At 55.0% G+C, this 26,543-nt stretch overlaps 1 protein-coding gene across 5 annotated transcripts in view; it reads left to right on the top strand.

Annotated features, from left to right (window-relative positions):
- LOC122393155 (microtubule-actin cross-linking factor 1-like) overlaps nt 1-26,543 on the top strand; it is a 215,643-nt gene that overhangs the window by 111,532 nt on the left and 77,568 nt on the right. For all 5 annotated transcript variants that reach the window (XM_043389195.1, XM_043389203.1, XM_043389190.1 and 2 more), the window contains 15 exons: nt 790-1,005; nt 3,397-3,555; nt 4,358-4,477; nt 6,338-6,493; nt 8,235-8,363; nt 8,756-8,854; nt 9,163-9,432; nt 10,308-10,549; nt 10,889-11,114; nt 11,384-11,653; nt 11,907-12,078; nt 12,422-12,585; nt 12,923-13,231; nt 13,481-13,641; nt 13,908-14,037. In XM_043389195.1, the coding sequence (XP_043245130.1) occupies nt 790-1,005; nt 3,397-3,555; nt 4,358-4,477; nt 6,338-6,493; nt 8,235-8,363; nt 8,756-8,854; nt 9,163-9,432; nt 10,308-10,549; nt 10,889-11,114; nt 11,384-11,653; nt 11,907-12,078; nt 12,422-12,585; nt 12,923-13,231; nt 13,481-13,641; nt 13,908-14,037 (2,823 nt within the window). The remainder of the gene's footprint in view (nt 1-789; nt 1,006-3,396; nt 3,556-4,357; nt 4,478-6,337; nt 6,494-8,234; nt 8,364-8,755; nt 8,855-9,162; nt 9,433-10,307; nt 10,550-10,888; nt 11,115-11,383; nt 11,654-11,906; nt 12,079-12,421; nt 12,586-12,922; nt 13,232-13,480; nt 13,642-13,907; nt 14,038-26,543) is intronic.

Genomic DNA, 26,543 nt, shown 5'->3' with positions numbered 1-26,543 from the left:
CATGCGTATCAGTTCGCCTTTCCCGTCCCGCCATCCGTGTAGCCTGGACTTTGGGGCATGCTTGCTGGCTGTTTAGAGAGGTTTGATAGCTCTGGAGCGCGTATGCTGAGTGCCATAAGGGTGACAATGCAAAGGGCGATGGTTGGAAGACGCTTTTCATCGCTCCGGCTCAGGTGAGATGCGGGTGAGCTGGCGGCTGATGGTGCTGGTTCAGGTGAGACCCCGGGTGAGATGTCGACCGGTACCGCTGTCCTTAGTGAGAGTTAAGGTGTGATATCGGGCATCGGTTCCAGTCCAGGTGAGAATGGAGAGAATCTGTGGTATGCGCGAGGGGTCGTCAGTGTCTGGCTGGACTACGAGCTAAGAAGTGCGTCGATGGTGGTCGAAGCCTCTGACCCACACACCGAATGGGGAGAGATTAAAGGGCGGCAGCGACCAGTTTCTTCTCGGCTTTTTCAGTGTTGTCTTGTGTTGTCATTGTTTGTGATTTGTCCAGGCTTTGTGGGCTAACAAGTGACGTCATAGCTACGTTCTGTCTTTTAAGCATTTAACTTGATTAGTTATTAATCTGTCTGATAACGCGTTTCTAAATATGTCTTCTCTCATCTCCACAGTCCTGTGAATTGTATATAGGCATACCACTCACATTATAAGCTAATGCCGATATGATTTGACCTTATCTTACCCAACGTTATTGGTCCGTATTTCCGATTGCTGTGACCGTCTAAAGATCAGATCAATGCGGGACTGCACGATGACCGATGCCGCCCCCCCCCCCCCCCCCTCCAGGAGAGTCAGCGCACTCAGACCGAGTACCGTGAATCGGCCACCCGGCTGAGTCAGTGGCTGCGCCAGACCACCAGTCGCCTGCAGGACCGCACCCTGCCGGCGTCGCTGGTCGAGCTGCGCCATCTGCTCACCGAGGCCAAGATGTTCCGCACACACGACGTGCCGCCGCGCCAGCAGGAGCTGCGCCGCGTCACAGAGCTCTACCAGCAGCTCCAGGTACGGATTATGCACAGCGGCAGTTACGAACACAACACAATGTAACAGGACGCTGCAGGTACGAATATGTGACCTACCAGCTACATAAGCGTGGACAGATGAACAGCTGCAGGCACGAATACAACTTATACCGACAGTTACAACGGGTTCCGGCACACACGGACACCTGTAAATACAGTCGGCACATTCCATCAGTTACAGGCTTGAACACAAACACATAATATTGCCACGGTACAATTTGTATGTAGACACAGCTCAGTTCGGCACTGGCAATGTGCTATGCGGGCTTGTACCTAACTATCTGAGATCACCCGTAACGATACCATTCCTAACTCCCAAGCGACCCGCTCTGTTTAGCCCAGCCTTAGCTCCGCGGGCCTTTGTCTGCGCTGTGTGAGCTTCGTCAGCCTATTTGTTTAGCGAGTCGCTTTCCCAGTCCATTGCCGTACTTATTTGTTGTTTTTCTCGGGTCGTCTCCCTAATTCGCGGAGCTCCCTTCCCGGGCTCGCTCGAACGCTCTGCTGCAGTCGTTGAGCGGGATACAGCTGGAAGCCAGTTTCATAGAATTGCTTACACGGGTAGCGCCGAGCTGTGACCGTACCTCCGCTACCGGCCTCGGTCTGTGGCGTCAGGGGCGCTGCCTCCGCCGGCGGCTGGCGGGGCTGATTCCGAGGCGGGCAGGCTCTGATTTAGAGCGGTCGGTAGCCGCCCAATTCGGCGCCGCCAAGATGCTACTCCGTGCACCCCGGAGTTTCCAAGGTCGCTGTACTCGGCTTCAGTGCTGATTATGCAGGGACGCGCTGCTGACAACGGGACGTTGTTAGCGTGGCTCTACCTTCCCGACCCTACCGCTTGGTAGCTTGTTCTACCTATTTTGCTCTCTGTTTGGGGGCTAACCTTGCGCCCAGGTGGTCCAAGACACGGTTCTGCGAGGGATGGCCATTGCCCATTCTGGAATCGGTCAGGAGTAGCACACAGTTGGGATGTGAAACTCAGTCACCAGAGCTCATTTGTAAGGATGACTTTGCGTAAATCATTGCGTCGTTAGTAAGGCCGATCGCAAAGCATTTGCGCAATTCGTCATCTCTGAAGGCGCTCTCCAGGCGGTAGTGCGCTTGTTTAGGCATGTTTGAGAGCCTAGATAAATCCGAGCCGGCGACACTGCGCTGCTGGTGGGAAGCCGGTGAAATATTAGGACATTTGTAAGCTGTCGACTGAAGTAGGCGCCCGCTTTGTAAACTGAGCCTACCTACCGTCCGTCAGACGCCCGGCCTTCCGAAGAGCACGTCTGTTTGTGGAAAGTTGTGCGTGGTTTGGTGGAATGACGACCGCGGCGGCTGTGGTGCGTCTAGTCAGTCGTCTCACCGCCTTGGGGCTCAGACGGTACCTGCCTGGGACGGGGCGGAGAGGGGAGGGAGGGGCGAGGTTTACCAATTAGTCGTGGAGCCCGAGAAGTGAATCCGCGTCGGTGCGGTCGGGACCTGAATTATGGATGGCGCCTGTACCGGCGTGATGTGGCGGACGGGCGTGTGTTTTGGGGACGGCGATCCATCGCAGCTCGGCCCGGGCGGCCAGCTGAGTGAGATGTACCCGCGATCAGGACAGGGCGAGTGAGCGGTATCAGTGGGGTATGCCAGTGTCACTGAGCTGTATCAGCCATATTTAATTGTACACTTGTACAGCTGGGGAAGTCCAGGGCCGACCCGGACATGTCGTCTGGTCAGAACACATACCGACCGGTGGGCGGCGATGGGAACGACTTTCGTTAGTGTCCTCAAGTGTTAGACGGAGCGCAGCTCAGCAATGGCCATATGAACAGGTGGTTGTTGTCTTAAAAAGTCTTTCTCTTTTTCTCCCTCTCGCCTTCACCACTCCCTCTCTCCCTCTCCGCCTCTCTCGGTGGCGCGTGGGCCGCGCTCCGGCCGCTGGGAACGCACGATCGGTTCGTAGGTTAATGGCGCGGGGGCGGGATCCGGCGACCGAAAACAACGCCTTCGCCATCTTCAGACACGCACTGATGTCAGCACAAGCCAACAAAACGTGCGCGATTACACAATGTTAATTAGGGAATAGTTTGCGTAATTGAAACAGAAGACAGCCTGCACCCACACGGAGATGCGTTTGCTTCCTTAATCGGTAGAAATCGATGTATCACAGGCATTGAGCTGTCTTACAGCGCTTGACCTTGGTTGCTAGCTCATAAAAGGTTAATAGAGAACACCTGGCACTAATAGTCTTCCGTATAGCCCATGCTGCCACTTGTTTAAGCTTTTTGTATGTTGTTGCGTTTCTCTCTGTATTTGACAGTGTCAGGAACTATATAAGTCTGGTCGTTAGCGTTTGTGACAGCGCCATCAGCCGTCGGTAACCGTTTCTCTCCGTTTTTCACAGCGCCAGGAGCCGTCGTTCGCCGCCGGCCTGGAGCCGGAGCTGCAGGGTCCTGTGCTGGAGCACAGCTGGAGCCTAATGCAGCAGTCTCTCCAGGAGCGACAGCAGCTCATAGAGGAGGAGATCGCCACCATGGAGAGGCTCCAGAGGCTGGCTGACAAGGTAAGAGACCGATGCTGACCTGTGCGACCGCATCCTTACGGCCAGTATGTTGCCTTTGGTATTGCGCAGTGTTCAACAGTTGCCCGTGTGCTATTAGCGGGGTACGGATCGTCTTAGTGACGGCTCTATAAGAGTGGCTGGCCTACAAACATCATTTTTTATCTCACATGAATCCGATATATCGGTTCTACTGATTGTTGGGATATATCGGTTCTGCAATCGGTTCTTATCAGTTCTACTATCTCATATATCGGTCGGACTCCTACTGAGAGGTACGAGTCCGACTCTGACCCTTGTAACGGCCGCGCTACGGTCCATGTGAGGGCACAGGGTACGGCCCGTCACAGTGACGGCTCTATTAGGCCGGCTGTCATCGCCGGCGCCGACCCCACGCGGCGAGTCTGTCAGTCGGCCGAATGGTATCCGACGGAGTCATGTCAAACAGAGGTGTCAGACATTTCACGGGTATAAAGGTGGACAGCGTGATAGCTAATCCCTGGATTAGCTTCCCACGCTCTTCTGAGAGGACTTTGATGTCTTTTCTGAAAACCTGTTGTTGTTTTGGGTTAGGTTTTTTGAAAACCTAACTTGTAATTTGTTTCACACAAGTTTATCATTTCACGACCCTGAACATGGCAGGCTGTCAATGCTCGCTCCACGCTGGCAAGATCTCTGTGATCTGACCCTCCCACTGATCTGACAGATCTCTCCTATCCCCAATGTATCTCCCTGCTCCGGTGCGGCGCCGCTCTGTGCAGTAGCGGATCTGCTCCCAAACTATAGTTACTTCTCTGTCCGCCAGGTTCTGAGGGAGACCCGCGCCACCGACCGGCGGCTCGACAGCATACTGCAGCGAATCCGAGACGAGGCGAAACGATCGGCCAGACTGAAACCGGCAGAGGTCAAACAACACTGCGAAAAGGTGCGTGTGAGCGTAGCAAGTCGGGCTGAAAGTCAAGTGAGACGATGATTAGGTATTGTGGGAGCCTATAAAGGTGGCAGGTGGCCTAAGGCGAGACTAGGCTAAGGTAGAATCTTTCGTCGTAAACGAAGCCAGGTGAGACATCAAGGAAGCCAGGTGTCTTGTAAGAACGAGCTGGCAAGTAGCGTGGTGGTTTGGTCAAACTGGTCTAGCCCATTGGCCATGCGTTGGCGGAAGGGGGTCGGTGCTGGAGAGGGGCGGGGTGACATTGACCGGAACCGACAGTAAATAACGCTGACCTTGGCGGTTTCCGGGCGGCTCACGTGATACATGGGACCGAACATGGCCAGCGTTGTTAATGGGCCGCTCGGTTGGATGAGGGGGGGGGGGGGAGACGATATAGTGGAATGTTGGGTGCCGATGGGGGGAGGGGGGGAATCATCAGCCCCGCTTTCCGTCCGCCGGGGGTTTGTGATGTCAGGGAAGGGGAGCTCACTGCATTTATGGACTGATGATAGTTCATGTGTTTCCATATACGTTTTCCGTTATATAAGTTTCCATGTGGTGGAATGATTCCTAAATCCTATACGGTCATTTCGGGACGGGATTCACTATGTGATCGCCCCCGCATGTAATTCACATGTGATCCACATGTAATCACCGCACCATGTGATTCGCATATAATTATGCAATTCGCATGGGCCCCACGTCCGCCAGTGCTCCTGCAAAGGACATAACACATAACTCCACATTATACCCGCGGACGTGCCTGCCATACAATACGTAAGGAGCATCTATCGGGGCGGTACCGTAAACGGCGATACCCCATTTATTTACCGGTACAGCTTGTTCTGCCTCGGGCCGAGAGTCAAGCTGAATACTTTGGTGCTGTTCGATAGCTTATGAGGCAGCTGCTCGATAGCTTATGACCGGTCAGCGATCTGACCGCTGACTGGTCAGCGCGCTGACCGCTGACCGGTCCGAGGCCTCCGCTGGACATGTGTTCTACCTGGCCGGCGGCGCTACCGTCCAGAGAGCCTGGCTCGCACGGCCCCGCCCGCTCCGGCGGACCGGCCGGCTGATGGCTGTAGGTCACGACTAGCTGACGAGCGGCGGAGCCGGGGCTGCGGTCAGTTATACGACGGCCGGTACCGCGGCGGGAGCTTCGCCGGAGCTGCAGTCGGTGCCGTGTTGGGAGCTGAGCGGTGACAGTGGTGATGATGGGCGCGGTGCCGAGTGGATGATTTGGAGAGACATGCAAGCAGTGGATGTCTTACTGGTAGTTATAAGCGACAGAATGCCGTGTAACACCCGTCTGTGAAGGGGGCAAGGTACTTGTGAGAGGCCCACGCCCTGTGGAGGTTTTGAATGTTGCGGTGAGGGTGCATAGGGGTCCGTTGTAGCCAAGAAAACTCGTGAGAGTTCGGGCCTGTGCAGTGAATATGGGGGACAGACGGCAGTCAGCGGCGCACCGCAACTGTTGGCACCAGGTGAGTCCAAGTCGACCCCTGTCTCGGCCGCCTGTAGCGTTCAGACAGTGTCGGGCTCAGACCCTGGCAGCCGCAGCTACACCCACGGAGATACACAGAGGTATTCCATCGAGTTACTAGAGCGAGGCCATTGGAACGGTACAGGGAACCACAATGTCACTGACCTGATGGAGGGAGTTAAGGGTGTCTGGAAGGGAATGCCAGGTGCCTCATAGTCATGAGCCACCGTACCGACAAACTGACAAAGTTATGATAAGAGCTATAACATCCTCTGTGTTGTGAGCCTGACGGGGGACCGTCTGATCTAGTCTGAATCCTTGCCTACCTGTGTGTCCGATTTGTCTGACCGTTGTTCCCCCTCTATCAACAGATTGACGAGGAGCTGGTACAGATCGAGGAGACCATCAAGTCCCTGTTCAGCGATGTGAACACGCTGCAGGACGGCCGGCAGCCACAGGCCGGCGAACTGTACCGCGGCGTTAAGGAGCTGCATGACAAGTGGATGTCGGTCCACACCACCATGCAGGTACGGGTGAACGGCAAGGGATGGTACGTGGAATGGCATGGGGGTGTGCGGGAAGGACTGGATGTCATGGGGCTGAAGAGGACGGGTTGGAATGGGACGAGAATGGAGCGGGCTGTGCTGAAGAGTCGATAGGCGTTATCACAAGAGTATTCGCGGCCATTGGGGCGACGTAAGAAAAGAAGAAAACAACTGGCCCCAAGAACTTCAAATTATCAGTTAGCATGCACCTTTTCCTTGATGTATAGAGAATTTACCATTAATTGTTAGATAAAATTGCATTTGAAATCTTTCATTCATGCTTTTTTCATCGTTTGCACAATATGTTCTTTTACTAAGCTAGAAACACAAATTAGAAATAGTTCCCGCATCATCGTCAAGAACAATAGGGAAGACTTGAAGTGAATACAATAATCTAAACGGTTTTGTAATCTATGTGAAGACACTTCTAAAATTGCCTGTGGTAATATTGAAGGCAAAAGTTCATCTTTTTCACAAGACTGATGTCTATAAATCTATTCAACGTGTGACAACTCAGCCGGTATTTCGTCGCCTACAGCCGAGCTTTCCCTAGTGACCGATAGAGGCGCTGCTATCGATGTCCGCCCGTGCCGCCTAACGTAGCCTAGATAGGATAAGACATACAGGGTGTTTCTGAAAATGCTGACACATTTGTTTTGGTATTTGGAGGAATTTAGTGCATTTAAATGCACGTGTTCAATACACGAGACGAAAGAATAGTTTTTGAAAATTTGTTTGACAGCATCGGTGCTTTCATTCAATACGCCGTATTACGACACGAAGGAAAATGCTAAGATGGTGCATTTCTACTTCGAAACCAATTCTGTTGTTTTGACACAATGGCGCTGATCTGGATCTGGATCTTGATCTGATTTGGACAACCGGATCTGGAGCGAGAATGCCCCAGCCGAGGTCGCAGAAGATCAGCTGCACCCGCCCCGATGCACTGCATGGTGCGCTGTGAGCAGCACGGGCATTATCAGCCCAATCTGGATCGAAGATGACGCGGGCGACGTCCTCACGGTGACGGCGGAGCGCTATCTGCAGGTGCTCGAGAAGTTCTGGACTGCGCTCCAGAGGAAGTGTGTGGACACCATCAGTGGTTGCAGCAGGATCGTGCCCCCGCTCATGCAGCCACTGTGACCCTACCTACAGTGGATACAGGAGCGCTTCGGGGGGGGGGGGGGCTCATTTCCCGAGGCACCCCCACCAGGTGGCCACCGAGGTCTCCGGACCTCACGCCGGCGGACCTCTACCTCTGGGGTCATGTCAAGGAAAGAGCCTATAGGCTCTTTCCTTCGAGGTTCACTATAGTGAACCTCGAGACATTCCCGAGCTGAAGGCTGCGGTCTGCGCGTGCGTGAGGGCGGTGACGCCCCAGGAGCGCCGCCGAGTTCTGGAAGCAGTGCGCCGTCGGGTCGAACGAAGTGGTGGTTACTTCGAGCACCTGCTCTAGGTTCCGAGAAGGGGATCAAATAGTGATCATTGGCGATGGATGTGAATTTTTAATGATGACTGATTAGTTGTAGCCTATGACGATGGGTGTGCGTCAATAAACATGAGAGATATAGGAGAAATAAATGTGTCAGCATTTTCAGAAACACCCTGTATGTATTTGCGATGACACTGTGTTGGCGTTTGTCGATGTTGACTCCGCTGTCAGAAGTGTTTCATCGTTGTGTCATCATTGTGTCTTTGTGGTCACGTGTCCCTACTGCGACAGGACACGCTGCTGCTGCCGCTGAGCCGGCGCAGCGCCGAGGACCCGGAGACCATGCTGCGGAGACTGGTGGAAACGGACGAAAACTTCCGGTTCCTGCAGGAGTGCCTCGAATGGGTCAAGGAGAAACTGGTACGTTACAGCGCGACCGCTACCGACACTGGAGGCGAGGATTTGAATGAGCTGAAAGTTACAGAAAACACAGTGACGTTTCCCTACTAATCCTTACTTATATTTATTTGCACGATTCATTGCCAGTTGTGTGCTTGAATAAAGTGTCGAGTGCAGCAGCTATTTCTCTGGAAATAGTGTGTGTTGTTAATGATACGAGTGTATCTCACTCGGTGACTATTTTCTACCCTATCTTATCACCTACCTGTGCGACAGAAAATTCTGTCGCCAAGTCAGTTAATACTACGTAGTAGTCCCATAACTTCTGTGTGTTTGTCGTGTGTGAATACTCGCACCCCTCATGTGGCGTCCTCCCCTTATACCGCCGGTACATGACCCGGTCCGTGTCCCAGGAGCGGATTCACGAGGCAGAGTACGGCCACGACCTGCAGACGTGTCAGCACGAGCTGGACGCCCACCACAAGGAGCACAAGGTCATCGACCAGTTCCAGGTACTGTCGCTGACTCGAATACGATCCGCCTCTCCTTCCCATGATATGGAGAGCAGCCGATGGCATGACCCTTATCGCACATTCGTCTTCTTTTTGACGCAAGGTACGACCTATAGACCGCTCCGAACCTTCCTTTTCTTACTCGGGGTACATATTCTGGTCTCCCACTCTTGATTGTTTCATTGCTTTACACTGAAACGTTTAGTTGCGTCTATTTTTTGTGTCATGGAAGTTATGCTCAGTGACTCGTGTTGGTCCGTCCTTGACCCAAAATGACCCACCACTCTCCCTTCCCTCCTCGCCATCAGGTGAACCTTGACCGCTGCGTGGCCGCCAAGAACAACTACGACCACGAAGAGCTCACTCTCTACATGCGTCTTCTGAGTCAGCTGCAGAAGACGTACGCCGACCTGCTGTCTACCTCCAACAAGCGTCTTTCGGACCTGATGATCCTTCACGACTTCATCCAGGGAGCGACCAACGAGCTCATTTGGTTGAATGAGAAGGAAGAGGCGGAGGTGGGACGCGACTGGAGCGACCGTCACCTGGATCTGCGGCAGGTGGAGGCGCATTACGAGGTGAGACATCCTCTCGGGACGACGCTGTGGACTGGACTGGGGATCTCATTAGCCATACAGAGCTGCGCTGCGAACTTCGGGTATTGGGACATCACCAGTCCCTTACGATTGGTGATGCCGCCGACTTGTGATGCTGATAGTGGTAACGTCTTAGCATTGTGGTACCGTTTTCCGATATATCTAACGAATAGTGTTTGTCTATTTCAAACAACCTGCGGTTATGTAGGACCCTTACTAGTAATACAGCATTATCAACCCGAGGTAAACCTCACCAGGCCTGCGCAGCGCTCTCCACCCCAGCTGTCGCGTGCCCACATCTCATTTCATTCACACAGCGGCCGCCTGTGTGACGAAAACGCTACTATCCGTTCCGCTACGGTTACTATCTGTTTGAGAGCGGTCATTTTCATCTGTCAAAGCGACGTGTCACGCTGCGTGGCGTAGACTGTGGTTGATGCCGGTAAACGGTAGCGTTTATCAAACTAGTGACAGGATGTGATCATATTATCCGATACGATTCGTGATGGGAAAGGGGCGAGGCTCTACCGAGGGCTGTGATTGATATACTCACTAGTGGGCAGGACGATTTACCGTGGATGAGTAGCGTATTGGTAGGTGCGCTTGCTCGTAACTCTGCGTTCGAGAGACCTGACAAGTGGTGACGACCCGGCAAAGTAATTTGCGTGGGCGAATTGGCGACTCTGATGGCGCACTTTGCGGCAATATTTGCACATCTGACTGCGGTGAAGACAATAATGCTATACACTCCAACCGCTATGTGTGCGTGTATGCATATGCATTGTTGTGCCTCCTACTGTCAGGTGGGCCGTTGCCTGGTGGCGTCTAACCCTTTCGATGTTCACCCTCTGCCACAGCACCTGATGGGCGAGCTGGAGCGGCGCGAGCGTCAGTTCAACGCAGTCCAGGAGCAGGGTGGCTCTCTGGTGTCACAGCACCATCCGGCCGGCTCCACAGTCGAGGCCTACTTGGCTGCCATGCAGACCCAGTGGTCGTGGATTCTGCAGCTGACACTGTGTCTGGAGACGCATCTGAAGCACGCGCAGCTCTCGCACAAGCTGTTCAAGGACGTGGAGGATATGACGCGCGTCATCAATCAGTGAGTAGAAAGACCAAAATTCGTACCGTTAACCCTGGATGACGATTCTCTCCTATGTCGCTATCTTCAATACGTTTTATTTGAGGTGAAACGTTAGCTCTAAATCGTTTGACAAATCGTATGCATAAAATATCAACGTTGTCTGTTGTTGTCTGTCAACGTATCTGTCTTACTACCGGCAACTGGATAGCTGGAATCTGGTGTGTTTATTTATCGAAGCATCATCAACGGACACTGATGTCTCCGATTACCCACCAACTGTGATCTGTGCCCATATGTCCGTCCATCTATTCATCCGTTCGTCCAGCTAACGCACCTTCCCTCCGTCTCCGTCCACAGGCAGGACGACCGCCTGAACAGTGAGTTCAGTCGCAGCGAGTTCACCCTGGACGACGGCGAACAGCTGCTGCGGGACATGCAGCTGCTGAGAGACGCCATGGCGCAGCAGGCGGAGGAGATTGAGCGGCTGGAGCGACGCGCGCAGCAGGCCACGCCGCTGCGCCAGCGACGACACCCCGATACCGGGGTGCGGCTCACCACCATCTGTAATTACAAGAACGCCAACGTGAGTTTAATGGTCTTGTAAAAGTCCACTGGGGTCTACTCGCACTCTAGGTTTAGGATGAGCAACCAAGAGAATGTCTGTCAAAAAAAGCTACCAACAGAGGAATTCAGGCATCTTTAGAATTCAGGGTCTTTTTTTTTTTTTGCTGCATTGCCAGACTCGCGTCTTTATGTGCTCTGAGTGTGCATGTGCAGTGTGTTCTTGTTATTGTGTTCTGAGAGTGTGTTCTTGGTAATTATTTTCGGTGACACTGTGCCCGTGTCCTACAGCTGTCGCTGCGGAAGCAGGACACCTGTACCCTAGTCGACGGCAGTCACCGGTTCAAGTGGGTGGTCCGCACGGCGGCCGGTCAGGAGGGAGAGGCGCCCAGCGTCTGCTTCCTGCTGCCGCCGCCGGACAAAGACGCCGCAGAGGCGGTGGAGAAGCTGAAGCGACTATACGAGATGTCCATCATGCTGTGGCAGAGGAAGCAGCTCCGCATGCGGCAGAACATGATCTTCGCCACCATCAAGGTGGTGAAGAGCTGGGATCTGCAGCAGGTAGGTCTGATCAGCTGGTACTGTCCTAGATTGACTCGTGACCATGTCGGAATCAGTTGACTTAGTCAGACTGTTTCGAATAAGTTTACTCGTCCTTTAGGCGAGTTGGTGAGTCATGATTAGTGTGGATGTGAAGAGACGGCGTGGGTTTACCTATTGTTAGCATCTGGACGATCTGATTGCCACCTGTGATTCAGTAGAAGTCAGCCCCCTTCCAGCCCTCACACTCACTCAAACTCTCCCCTTTCCTTAGTTCATGGGCATGGGTAAGGAGCAGCGGGACGCCATCCGTCGTGCGCTAAACGAGGACGCCGGAAAGCTGATCCAGGAGGGCGACCCCAGCGACGGCCAGCTGCGCCGACTGCGCCGGGAGATCGACGAGGTCAACGCGCTCTTCGAGGAGTTTGAGCGACTGGCCGCCGATGGTGAGAAAACGAGCGTGTTTCCGAGTCGGGGAGACGATAGGAGTAGCTGGAACGGTACTAGTTAGGAGGGGATGATGTGTACTGAGAAGCAACGAAATTGGATTGGCTTGGAATATTGGACTTTTTCATGCACTCAGTCATGCGCTGCCTTTGTGGGCTATTCAGTAACGAACGTTAGTTCATAGATTCGTGTGATAATCTTGTACCTTATTATCGTCCACCGTAAACGGTAAAAATTACCTCGTTTTCTAACGGCGTTGTTTATCGGCTGTGTGGTGTTCACGACGTTAGCGGCGTGTTTATGCGTTGTTTGCGATTCTGACTGTTCACTGTTTGTCTGCAGCGGACCCGACGAACCAGTTCAACACGCGCATCTCGTCACTGGAGGTGGAACTGGAGACGGCCGAGCGGCAGCTGACGGAGCGGTGTCGGGCCGACATCCCGCGCCGACAGGCCGAGCTCGAGCGGCTCGTGGTCGACCACAAGGACTGGGAGAACCGGCTAGAGGTGGGTGCTAGGTGGGATGCCGACGGTAGTTGCATCTGTGGGACGCGACGGTAGTTATGCACCTGTTGGTTAACCGAACAAAGACGGGCTCTGGTGGACAGGCGGTGACGGATTAACTCAAGTCGCTCGAACTTCAGTCACAAACTTTTGGCTAACTTTGGTCATAAACTATAGTTAAACTTACCGACTGCCATGCGAGATTAACGCTAATTTACCGGCAGACTCGGACTTATCTGGAAGCTACCTGTTTCCGGAAAGATCAAGTAAAAGTATGCTGATATTTAGCTTTTTAGAGTCTCTGGATTTCTGACTTTATGTTTTTTTTTTCCGTTTCCAGCGTCATGAGACCGTCTTGGAGGAAGTAACCACCATCTACGACTCACTCTCCAAGAAGACACCCACCATGAAGAACAAGCTGGACAACGTTCAGAACAAGTGGGACAGCCTGTGGAAGACGTCCAGCATGTACATCGAGAGGATGAAGTGCGTCGAGTTGGCGCTGAGCGGCCTGGAAGAGGCGAGTGGGGCCGTCTCGGAGCTGGAGATGAAGCTGTCCGATCACCGACGGCTGCCCGACGATAGGGAGGGTTTGCGATCGGCGCATCTCAGTCTGGTGGATATCAAGAATAGTCTGCAGAAACATCAGGTATGTATCGTACTAACTGCTGCAAGTGGTGCGCATTGCTATGACCTGGGCGGAAGCTTCAATGCCAATGCTTAGTGGCGGTCATAAAGTAGCGAAATGCCCACGTTGTTTAATGTGTCATCATTGGCGTTAGCTCTTGACTTTGCTACTCCCATAAGCATCCGAGATGTTTGGAGCCCCCCATGGTTGCAGCGCACTCCCTCCCCCCTTCGCCTCTCCCTGACACTGTTCATATATCTGTCCGCACAGACCACCATCGAACAGCTGACCACGGACGTGGCCAAGACCCGGACCGCCACGGAGAGGACTCGGCCCCGGCAGCGTAACCACGCCGACATAGAGAAACTGGAGGACGACGTGAACAAGCTGAACCGCCGGTGGACCACCAGCTGCGAGGCCGTACTCGATAGGTAGGCGTCGGAACTAAAGCTAGTCGCTTCGTTCAAATGGCCGATTTCCTTAAAAAAATATCGGGTGTTTGTTGAAATCAGTGCACTGGCGTCATAGTTGCACAGGACTTGCATCTTGTCACCCACAATATCCTCCATCTCTTATCTATCTTGCGTGCTGTCATGTTTCTCACAAGGGTTCTTACCTCTCATGTCTCTGTGTATCTCCTGTCTACCTATCTCGTCTATCCGTAATTGGTCACTAATTGGTTCTTTCCCCGCTTCAGGCTACGCGCAGTGGACCAGGCGGCGGACCTGCTCAGTCAGTACGAACAGCAGGAGCAGATGGAGCGGCAGTGGGCCTCCCAGATGGAGTCCGAGGCCCGGCAGCGCGAACTGGAGCTGGAGAGAGCTCGGGTGAGTGGCTCGCCGACCGGCGCGGCGCGGGGCTGGGAGGGAGTCGCGGTAGGATAGTTATCAGTACAGCCCGGATATGGAGTAGGTAGGGGACGCGGGCCGTTCGGCAGGGTCGGTGCCGCAGCATGGAGGGTTTGCTGACCCGGCGGTGCCGGCCCAGCCGCTCGGAAAGCGTCCAGGGTAGGCTAGTCACGGTGTTTGTGTGTCTGTGTGCGGGTGTGTGTACCGTGATATGACCGTGTCGGCCTTGTTGCAGTCTTTATTCGCCGAGGTCGAGGCCCGCCGACCTGACATTGAACTGACCAATCGACTCGGTGGCCGTTTTATAATACTGGCCCAGGTACGATGTGATTTCTATTCCGACAGCGCGCCTCTCCCGTACAATGCGTAAAGTACGGCTCAGCCAGGTATAAAACCTCCCCCTGTCACCGTAGTCAGTCACTTGCATGGTGTGGTTTCCCAGACTAATATGCCTGATTGCTTTCTAATGGCATGCTCGCTGGTTTGTTTGAAGTCCTTTTGACTGAGAGTTGTGCATTTGTAAATATATTAACACCCGTGTAGTTTGTTGTGTTTGGCATGCGCTTCGTCCTTTCCGCTTCAGGGGCTCCGGCGGCATGGATTTTGGAACCCTTTAGCTGACCTCACCCTCCACCCTTTCCACTAGTGTATGTCCGGCGCACGCCTGTCCGTTGTAGAACACCGTCCTACCACAGCTAGTAACTAACACTAACAGCACTGCTAGTACCTAACCAGCCCGCCTTGCGGCGCGGCCACTGTAGTGCTTGCTCACTACGCCTAGTGTCGCCAGCATGGTAGGTGCCACACCATAGTCTCCCGTACCAATCTCTTTCCCTTGCCATGCCGCCGGGCCTCGCCTCTCTATCGCTGGGCTCCTGCATCTCTCACCCCGGGGCGCCGCTCTAACCGTATCCCGACTCGGCGGTCCAACCAGCGCTACGAGCGGGCCGCCGTAGCCGCCGCGCCGGCCGCCGGCGGACCCCTCGTCTGGCGCTGTGCCGGCCGAGTGGTCGACTCGCTGGACGAACTGAACGTGCGGTACCAGACGCTGGCCGACACGCTGTTCACGGTGGTGCGCCTCAGGAGCCAGCAGCTGGGAGTGCAGGTGAGTCTCGGCACTGGGGCGCCCCCTGCACGGCGGGACTGGTGGTACGGGTGCTGTGTGGACGGCGGTAGGCGGCTCTGGGGGTATCGGAAGCCCAGGCAGGCTGAGCATGGACGAGAGAAAAATCAGCTGAGTTGTCTGGAGAGTTTTCGAAGAACTCCATTCATATAACCGTTCTTTTTTCCTTTCTTGATTTAGGTTTTTTATGGAAAATCGTTCTCTTTTATCTACTTGATTATTGTATTATTGGAAACTTTGATAAGTGCTGTTAAACCAGAGCACAGCGGTTTATTCTTCATTTGAAGTGAGCCGAAAATTTTGCCTACACCTCCGTCCAGCGGCAGCGTTCGTACCACCAGTACCGTCGGCATTGCGGTGGGGAGGGTCGACTGTCGGTGTTTTTGTCTGCTGTTGGTGCAGTGATATCAGTGTGTTCGTAAGTTTGGTATGTTCTCAGTGATGCGTATGCACTGTGTCTTTGTTCATGCGTCGACTTTGTCGTGAATCGAGCTACATCATGAAGTTATTCCCGTTACACTCGCGAACGTCGGACAAATGCGAACCAGGTGGTCCACCCTTCCAATTAGACGGGGGCTCACCTGTTGGGCCAGGTGTCTTACCTGACCTGTCGGACCAGGTACTGCATCATATCCTGACCTAGTGGTTCACCAGTCGGTCAGGCTCATTTGTATAGCCAGGTGGTTCACCTGTAGACCAGGAGGGCCGGCGGTCAGATTCCAGCCGCGCGACACGAGGCCATATGAGCACGGCCACCGTATATGGCCGACGGGCGGGGGCGTGCGACGCGGGGCCACCGCCCTCTCTCTCTCTCTCTCTCTCTCTCTCTCTCTCTCTCTCTCTCTCTCTCTCTCTCTCTCTCTCTCTCTCTCTCTCTCTCTCTCTCTCTCTCTCTCTCTCTCCTCTTTCGGCCCTCTTCCTTCCCCACACGCCTCCGGCTGTGAGCTGTGAGTTTAGCATTCCAAGCAGACTAAATTATCGCCCATAGTGGGTGTACATTCGTCCAACCACCGGTAGACGCCGCTCCTCCGCGGGGGAGGAGTCTATGGACAGCGGTGGTCACTGGTCTACTGTGCACTGCCGACCTACTCTGCTGGCGGCTACCAGTGACGTGTCCCTGCCAGACGACTGGCATGGCGAGGACCTGATAAGGAGACAACCAACAGACGTGCCATGAGGCCCCTGCTGCCCCCTCAGTGGCGAGGGAGCAGGGACACAACTCGTAGGGCATGGAATATCTGCAGAAGTGACTCGGTGGCTGCCTTCGTTCCCGCCCATCGCGTCTCTTGAGTGGGCGGCGTCGGCGGTTGGCCGACACATCAGTCGGTACGAGCCGCGGATCGTCAGTCACTTGCCGCCCACCGTCCACCGCCGCCGGTGCTCATGTTAAAGTCAGATGAATGCGCCTGCAGTGTATGGCGTGGGCAGGACGCTAGCCTTGGAAACCCGTTCTGGCAGCGCTGCTGGCCGTTTAATGGTGCCGTTTAGGGGTGGCGGCGGCGGCGCGGTGGCAGTGGCGGGGGTGGGGCGGTTTGTTCTGCAGGGGTGGTAGTTGCAAACCGACGCCGTTTGACGCGTCCGACACAGCTGTGGTGAGTGCGGCCATTCGTCACCGCCACGCTGCCGCCGAGTCTCGCCGCCCCCGCCCCCGCCCCCGCCCTGCCGCCGCGCATCGCCGTCCAAGTCTTCTCTGGCCGTATTCATATGCAAAGACGGGCGCGGCAGCGGTCGGCTGTTACCGCTGAGCTGTAACTCTGCGCGGCTGGGTCGCTCTGGAGTACGGCAGATGCTGGCTCCGGATGACAGGGAAGGAGGGGCGTGGCAGTGCTGAGATCCCCGACAGGTGCGGCTCAGCCGGCGCGTACGGCGCGAGCCGTGCGCTGAGATGGACGCAACGGGCGGGGCCGGGCTGGGGCTGGGGCTGGTCGGCGACAGAGGCTGGGATGGGGAGGCAGAGGGGTGGGGTGATACAGATTACAGAGGGCGGCGTGCGTCCATCCGTTGGTCATCTGGGCAATGTCTGCCGCCGGTGGACCGCGGACCGCACTGCTCGATAAACAGCTGCCCCGGGCGGCGGCCGGTCGTCCCGGGGCCGCCTCTGGCACTCAGTACCCCGGCCGCCGCCCGCCAGCCAGCCGCGCCAGCTGAGCAGCCGTCGGTCTCGACGAGCGTCGGCAGTTCGCCGCCGTCGGCGGTCCGATCCGCCCGCGTGTTTGTGAGAGTGTGGGAGTGTCGGCCGAGCGAGTGACCATGCGGCCGACCGGCCGGCCGCCGCCGCCGCGGCGCGTCCTGTCGATCCAGCTGATGGAGGCGAGTGACGTCATTGAGGGGTCTAGGGGGTCACCGGTGGGATTGTGGGGCCTGGTGACTGGTCAGTGGATGGGTTACCGTGTGTGGGACCCCGGGCCGGCGCGGGGTCACTTTGTGACCCCTCACAGACCGCCGCCGGGCCCACGACTGCCCACCTGGCGTTCGGATGACGTCATCCAGCCACAGGCGGTGACGTAGGCTCACGGACCGGCCGGCCGGCTGCTTCGGCGGCCGGCCGGCCGGTGGGGTCGGTCTGGACAGGGCTGGGCTAGAGACGGGCGGAGCCTTTCTTGGCATGCCGTTACCCTGTAGCTTATGATAGTTTTCCATATAAGTTATGTGCCTCTAGTATGTTATTGTCCACGGATGTTGCACAATTAAATTCAATGCGATGGTTTTCAGGAAGTTGGATCCTGTATGACATCGTTACAGAGTAGATCTTGTGTTGCAACCGGAGTGTTACAGGCTGTGGTTGGCTGTTTTATCACTTGAACAAGCCTGTCGGGCGCTCGTTTGCCGGTGGTTTACGTGTTGTGGCTGCTCCACGAGTCCCACTCCCATGCCGGGTTTCATTCAACCGCGGTGATGACTGTCGAAGCCATGACTGTGGAGAAAAGAGCTTACATACGGCACAGATGACCTTGGCAGCTGCTGCCGCGGTCAGCGGAAGATGATTTGCACGGACAACTGTTGGCCGTCGGAGCCATAGACCTCTCCACTTCACAGCTCTTTTGTTCGTGGTCGCGCCTAGTGTCGTTGATGGGATGAGTTTACACAACTGCTGAGTGTCGAGTGAGCTTAGAGAGTGGGCGTGTATCACGGCTGGGATGCGGAATGGCCAATCGCTCCGGCTAGTGAGGGGCGGGGGCGGATGACGAGCGGCTACCGCCGACCGGTCAGCCGGCTCCAACCGACCCACAATGGAGATTGGGGAGCAGCTCGATATAAATACACTTATGGCGTGGTGGGCCGGCTCGGCCGCTGCCGGTCGCGCTGCCAGGTGCTCTGTCAAACGGGAAGGGCTGCGTCACGTGTGAGCTGGCGGATATAGAGTCGGCAGCCAGCGGCGACCGGTCACCGCCGCGAGTCGGCCGACTCGGCTGCCAGAGGGCGGCGTGACCGCTGACTCACCCCGGGGTGAGTCGGGGCAGAGTCACTGCCGAGTCGCAGCGGAGCCCGCTGACAGGCCAGATTGGGCCTCTGTCTGATAAAGAACCCAGTGAGAGATCAGCTTGGTTCTCGGTCTGAAGCAGACTTCCAACAGGTCAGAGTCTCCAAGGCAGACCCTATCAACAGACCAGAGGCCTCCGCCCAACGTGGGCCAGATGATGACTCGGCGGTCAGCTGAGCCCGATGCACCGATGCGCCGTGCTTCCAGACAGACCGAGCCCACCCCTCAGCCGACGCCCGTCGCTCGGCGCACGGACCGTCGGTTTTTGCGGCGCTGCAGATGTTACACTCGTGGCCCAGCGCCGACGCCGAGACGGAGCGAGTGACGACGGACAGTCGGAAGGGGACGCCATCTGTGAGGGCGCTGCAGCCTGCACGCTCTATCCTACCGCTCCGACACGGCCCCTGCCTCTCACTCGCATGACAGGATAGAATTGAGGGCGGGCCGGCCACGCTGCCTGGTCGTCTGATCTCTAGCGTTTTTGTCGCAGAACAATTAAGAATTTGTCTGTTTTTATAGTCGGCTGCGAGATGTTGCTGTTGCTGTTGAGATCGCCTGTTTATTTTCTCATGTGAAGTGCTGTAGTGTTGCGCTGCTGGGGCAGGCTGAAAAGAGCTGTCCTGGTCGGGCTGTGGCAGCAGCCATGCGCCGTCCGGGAATGGTTGGGTAGCTGGCAGGGGCGGCGCCACGGGTTTTCGATAGGGGGGGACGGGGACCGAAAATCGAAAATCGAAAATCCCAAAAGTAGATACTGATCGTGTATGCAAAAAAAAAAAACGAGGCACGTAAGCCGCGAAACTTGGCAAGGCCCAAAACACATCGAATGGTGCATCCCGTTTCCAAACTTATCCTAGGACACCTAAGATCGATCACCTTTTCAAGCATCCTTGCCTCTAAATCAAAATTTGCAGTCTTGCCAACTCAAAGCTGGTTTCCTACAAGCTGCGAATTGCTTAGGTATGAATAGCAGTGCCAGCTATTCTTACGTTTCGTACTTTCAAATTTTCGATATTACGTCTGGTCAGCTTCAGGGCTTCACCATCATATCAATATAGTCATGGAGGAAAAGTGGGAATGTCTTCTGCTCTGACAAGTGCGCCAAAACTGCAATATAATTTCAGAATCATGACATCACCACCTGATCCATATGCAACGGGCAGGGTGCAGCTAATGGCTAGCCGTCAGTGGTCATGTCATCGGTGGTCACTCAAAAGGCCATGCTAGGTCATGGACGGTCACCAGCCGTTATTTGATCACACTTTCTGATGGATTTTACTTGCCAAGAGCTTCGCGGGAAAAACGAGCGCATGCACCGTTGAAAAAAAAATTGAGTGAAAGGGTCTCAGGTCCGGCGACCTCTGCAGGTGAAATGCCCCAGGGTAGGATTCCGGTGCTTGTTGTTTAACTAACTTCGTCAAAAATGGCAGTAGAGCTGTGATGTCGGCACCATTGTGCTCGTCATGATCGAGCTGGCACGACCTGCATCGTTCTCATATTCACCCTCCAATCGTAACAACTACAGCAGGGATTGGCAAATGGCGGGGCACCCCCTTTGGGAGGTAATGAAAGTCTCTGGAAACCTCATCCCACATCTCTTTAGCATTAGTGGCTCTCCTTATGGAACAGGTTTCTTGACTGGTCTGTTTCACCCCAGAATTCAAAGACTAGTCAAGGTAAAACCGAGCGCACCACAGTGAGCACAATTTGATAACCTGGTGTATCTCAATTTTCATGTAGAACCTTTCACGTATCACGGACCTAAAACCCTTTCGTGCACTCATGCAAAAGCAACTGCCATGTTTCAACAGCTGGTAATGGCATTTTCACAGCCGCTGACGTAAGAAGGGGAGGGATGGGGGGCTCGATTAGACCCCCAGCCGTTCGGCCGCCGACCGAACTTAGTTTTGCAGAAAAAAAAAAACGAGTGCTATCGAACCCCTTGACGAGAGGGAGCCGATGCTATATCCAATTATAAGGTCTTGGGCTACTGCGTGCTTTTTTTGGTCCTGCCTGTGATCTATCCGAACACTTCTTCCCACAAGTGCTGGGGTTAAATGGCATAGATTTCAAATGGTTCCTGTGGTAGAACTGCCATGCTTGAATTTGACTAATTAGGAATGGAAAATTTTCATATAGTAACGGAAATCTATGGAATTTCAGTGAACTTGGTTTTATCGGCAATGGGGTCTGGCAGTGGGGTGGGGAGGTAATAAGTAATAACCCTGCCTGGCGCCCCAAAAAGGGGGCACGATCCCCGAGGCCCTGCCGATCACCTTATAACTACAGGCATCACAGCTCCACACCTTTTGCAGATGGCCAGGACCCCCTGCGATGCATCCCAATTCCCAACAGCAATCTTTATCCAGAACCTGCCTTGATTAACCAACGATGCATTAAATGCGACGGATAGCTCTATAATGCATTATTATCAACTATTGAACGGGCCTCGCCGATAGGGGGGTACTGTACCCCCCTAACTTTCGATAGCGGGGGACCTGTCCCCCCCGTCCCCCCCGGTGGCGCCGCCCATGGTAGCTGGTCCTGATGCCTAGCTAGAGTGGGTTGGTTTGATCTCTCTGTGGTCGCCTTAATGGGTGAGCTATTCGCGTAGGGTCGTCTGTGGTCGATCTGGTGGATGACCCGTGGGGTATTTATTCTGTGGTGGCGGACAGGATTGTGAGAAGTTCAACCAGCCGTTTGGGTTCGAGGGAACGGAGCCGTCTCGGAAAATATGTCTGGGCGTCGCCCCCCCCCCCCCCCTCCGGTCACACTGTAACACGGCCGTCGGGTCGGCCCCGTTGCATCATGTCACACAGGATGTCACGTCCGGCCGGCTGTTGGCTCAGTGCCAAGTAACGGAGGGATTGCTCAACTTGGCAGCGTCTGAGAAGAGGAACATATCAAACAAACGACTTTTGTGTGAAATTAATTAGCCATCGCACCCTGCAGGACAGCTCAGTGGAGATATTCTCCGTCGTTCTTTTGATATCTAAATTGGGAAATTGATGATACCCAAATTACTACGTAATACCCAACATCTATCCAATTCCAGTCTCTGAGATTATGTGTTTATGCGTGACCCGACAACCTTTAACCTCCGTCCCACCGCGCCGGCCGGCTGGCCCGTGCCCATCAACCGTCTATCTGCCGGGGTCACGGTCGCTGGGCCGGGCCGCCGGCAGTGTTGATCGGACATCGACCGGCCCGGTCAGCTGAGCGGGCAGTGAGTGAAGGGAGGGAGGACCCGGTACCGCTGCAGGCTGGTAAAGATTGGGTAGCTGCTGACCGGGAGGAGATGGAGTTGTGGGTTGGATAGACTCTGGCCATGCCAGACAGCTACACTGCTGTGGGGAGGGAAAGAGGCAGAAGTGCTGGTTTCTGACGGGACCTTCCCGTGGTTTGAAAATGGATCCAGCAGCTTGGCGTATGGTCAGCAGTTTCAGCCGCCTGGCGGTCAACCGTCTTGGTCGGGCAATTTCAATCGAAGCACTGACAGAATAATGGTGATCACCGTATTCAGCTGTCGCTGGTAACGGATGGGCGCGATACGCACACGCATTCGCTGCGATACGCAGACAAATTCAGCTGTCCGACAGCCGCGGATGGCCGCGATATTCCTCCGCGCATCGCTCTAATTGTATCTGGCTCCATTTTGCAGGTCATTTTTCGCTAAGGCTGTTTTCCTGATATTAAAGATTGCGGCAGTGATCAGTTTGAAGCACGGACAGCTTTATTGATGAGATGTAGTAAAATCAGTCATTATGCTCACATAATTGATTAATTTGCTAAAATCTGTCTTTACATTGTAAATTACCTCATAATTTATGTCTGGTAGTTTCTGTCCATTATTCTGCTTGGAATTTTCGATGTTTAGCGAAACCTGTGCCCTATCCTGTACCCAGTTGTGTCTCACTCCAGATGTTTGAATTCCCCGCAGTTTCCTAGGGCACGTGTCTAGGACCAGGTGTCCCAGCCCTGCCGACTGACGGCTGTGTGACACCGCTGTGGCGTAATCAGACCTCGCCGCCGCCAAAAGGCGCCCGGCGCTGCCTGTTTTGGCCTCATGGCCGTCCGATTTGATCTCAAGCTGCCACACGAGCCACTATTTGCATTTTGTCGATTTTTCGTTGAGGGTAATGAGCAGCGCTAGGTGTGGTCCACAGATGAAGGACGTGGGTGGTGGTATGGTGACAGCTCTCCTGACGGCTGGAGTCACGTGCCGGACCGTCACGCGTCTCGCGCCTGTCACGCGTATGTGGCACTAACCACTTACTTCAACTGCCGCACACCACTAGCCACTTATCACCCAGCGAACATTAGTGTGCAAGTCTGATCCAGTCTCTGCGGTCTTATCCGGAATTCGGCCTGTGGTCTAGCGACGCTCCGGCGTCTTTACCATAAGGAACGTCCGTTTTCACGCTGATGCAACCTCAAATCGGTCCGTATATGGCTTTGGCTGGCCTCGCCGTCTGCCAACGCAGTGACAAATTCTCAGTGGCAGGCGGTTACAGGTTCTCAGTGATATGTTGTGACGAAGTGACAAGTTCTCAGTGGTAGGCTAGTTTCAGGCTCTCGGTGAACAGATGTCTCCCCTCGCTACAGGCGGTCGTGGGGCGGGTGTGTGGGTTGCCGTGTGTGGGCTGTCGCGTGTCAGTAGTCAGCCGGTCAGGCGGCCGCCCCCGCCGCCCACTGCGGCCGGCCTGCCTTACACGGCGTGATCCGATACACCAGACAGAAGGGGAGGGCAGACGCCAGGGCTGGTCGCGCTCCGACCGCCATGTCTTGCGGTTCGAGCTAGCTCACACTCTTGCTGAGATACTGGGTCGGTCAGGGTGAGAATTAGCCAGACAGGCAGCCTAGGGTTGAGGAGTCACGTGCCTGGGACGCGGCACGCCGCTTATAAAGGACCCGTCGCGGCCGGCCCGCAGCCGACGCCCGGATCAGCGAGCACGGAACTGCTACTGGGAGCGGCTGGTTATCCACCTAATGAGATAAGCCCATTACCGGTCCAGCTACCCACGTACTGGGACAACTGCTACCTCCTCATTGGGGCAGCCTGTTACCCACTCAGTTTCCTTACCGGTGGGACAGCCCGTCACCCGGCCAGATCCCTCCCCTTCAATGAAACCCGCCCAGCTTCCCTCCTATCAGAAGCCACCCGGCTCGACTTGGACCAGGTCGGAGTTACAGCTGACCTATCAGTATCGGCCCAAAGCTTCTAGCAACTTAACAGTAGCGGCTCAAAGACACTGAGCCGGCCGATGACAGCCCGGAGCTACTGTGAGTCGGACAGTAGCGGCTGAGCGCCGGGTGGTGACAGCCAAGAGCCACTGTCGACTGAACAGCAGCGGCTCAGCGCTACTGAGCTGGACACTGACAGCCCAGAGCTACTGCGAGTCGCTCCGCCGATGACCGCCGATCTCCCTCCCGACTGGGTCTGGTTCCACCCCGTTCAGATCAGGGCCGGCCTGTCAGTTCGGCAGCCTTACCAGTCGCCGTCCGACCAGCGCTCCTGGAAACGGGCCGAGCCTTTTGGGGAGGAAGCCTGTCAGAATAGCAATTTTTCACAGAAGCTTCGCTGAAGTATCCTAATGGCAGTTGATCGTTGCGCAATGTGGGACGTGGGATCATGCAGGCTTGTACTTATCCATAAAACTGGTCCTTTGGATCATTTTGGCCTTATCGCTGATCGTTCACGAATTGCTCAGAGATACCTGTGCTTGATAACAAACGAGTTCGAAGAAATCAGCTCTTCTGGATGTTACGACCGATCATTTGTCCATTGTTTTGCCCAAATATTTTGTTTTATGAACGACGTGTCAAAAATATCAACCGCTAACAGTAGGTAATTGGGCTTTGCTTTTTTTCTTGACAAAATTATTACGTATTGCCTAGCGTTCGCTTCGGTTAATCTAGGAATTGCTCCGCTGATAGCAACCAGGATTCCTCTATTTTCCCTAATATGCTAAACTTGGGGTGCCCCTTGGTTGAACCAAAAGTCAGACTACGTTCCCTAATTAGACCAAAACTCTACGTTCTCCGCTGTACTGGCCTGACATACCCACACACCCAGTAGTATTGTGTCCCTTCCCGTCAGTCACGGTGACGGTCGGATGCAATGTGACAGATCTGCGGCGGGTCCCAGCGACCGGTGACATGTGCGGGGGCGCGCCTGCTCAGACGGGATCGGCGGCTTGCACCGAGCTGCGCCTCGATCGGTACTGAGGTAGGACTCTTCCCAAGCCATTGAAGTGCCACCCTGACTGTCACTTGGAACTCGGACTAATCTAGCGTTACGTTATGGGCGCAAAATGACCGTAGTCGGCGCGCCCTAAAGCAAAATAAAAAACGAACGAACGAACAGGAATTACTCTAGGAGGCCACACTGTCAACCTGCACCGTGATCAGGCCGGTAGTGTGCTGTAGGGACGCTGTTGGACGCGTCTACAAGTCACTCGCTACGGTTTTAAATGACGCCGAGTTTTTCTAGCGCGACCCCTCCGATGTGTCTGTCCAATCTACCCAACCATCGCTCTGAAGTCATTGAGAACCCCGCGGTCGCCCTGTGCAGTGTGCACTGTGCACCGCGCTGTGCTGTGCTGGTGGTGCTCGCTGAGCAGCGTCGCGCCGCGGCCGTTAGACCCTCTCCCCATGTTCTCTCCCTGCTCACGGTCGTGCAGTAAATACTGTGTTGCATGTCGGTACGGCCACCGCTGCCGCTGCACGCTGCACTCCGGCGGGGGTTTATGGCTGGTCTGACGGGGCTGGTGCTGGGTGCTGGGCGCTGATCAGACGGGCAGCGGTGGACGAGATGGCCACGGCTGCCTCGCTGCACAAGAGGGTTGTATTGGTGCAATAGAGAGGGGGGCGTATGCAGCACGATAGGCAAGGAGGGTAGACCTGCATATTTTCAATAAGCAAAAGCCAAAAGAAATATTCTTCGAGAATATTAAGCTCGGATGTCATCGCAAGACTCCGTCAAAAGGCGTAAATATACACCAGTGCGTTTGTTCAGTTTTGCTTGATAGAATGAAAATGCATTCTAGACGCACAACTGATGCATCACAACAATCTTAAGCCGTCACCTGATCACTTAAGCTGTCAAAGTTACTGATGTGTGCGACATAGTTTACGCAGGCGTGGGTCGTTCACCATCTGATCTGACTGCAGAGTGACGAGACGCATCCATACAAAATAGTCGACCAGTGCCGTGTCAGCACACATCTCTGACGCGGCGACCACGCGTCTTGGAGCGTGCCGACACGCACTTTGTCGATGTCTGGGCGGCAGACACGCACCAGACGTCTGTCTGAAGGACATGCACGCACATTTGAGAGAGCCGGCCGGGGCCGCCGATCAGTCTGAGCCGCACTAAGCCGAGTAGACGCAGAGCTGACCAGAATAGTTAGCGAGACTTTCAACTTAGCGGCGAGTCCAGAGAGGGCGATTACCAAATGCAGCACACGCACCACACAGCGGGAGCAGACGCCAGTCGGCTAGGCTGGAAATCAGGTGCCGCATCGAATGGGATTGCGCCAGACAGGTGCGTCGGCACTTGCGAGTGCTCAAGATTCCGGCATTGGGTACTCGGATGGATGAAAGGCTGCTGATCCGCCCAGCCTGTCCTTCCAACTTCGAATGGTTTGTTCTCTCCCCTTCGCGCTCACCTCAATTCGGACCCCATGCTTCATCCTTGTCCCATTTCCACCCTGTCTGACCCTCCCTGCACTTCAGTGTGGGAGAGTCGTCCAACCCGTTTTGCTCCCTCCCTGCACCCCACTGCACCCCAGTGTGCCCCTCCCTGCACCCTGCCCCTCCGCCCACGGCTGGGACGGTTTCCCTCACGTCGCCACCGGTTTTTCCGGACGCAGCAGGGACCCA

The sequence above is a fragment of the Amphibalanus amphitrite genome, unplaced genomic scaffold, assembly GCF_019059575.1.
Source record: "Amphibalanus amphitrite isolate SeventyFive unplaced genomic scaffold, NRLGWU_Aamphi_draft 000024F_arrow, whole genome shotgun sequence".
In the NCBI taxonomy this organism is placed as follows: domain Eukaryota; kingdom Metazoa; phylum Arthropoda; class Thecostraca; order Balanomorpha; family Balanidae; genus Amphibalanus; species Amphibalanus amphitrite.
Note: the sequence above shows the minus strand (reverse complement) of the source record. Positions and strands in the feature narration are given on the sequence as shown.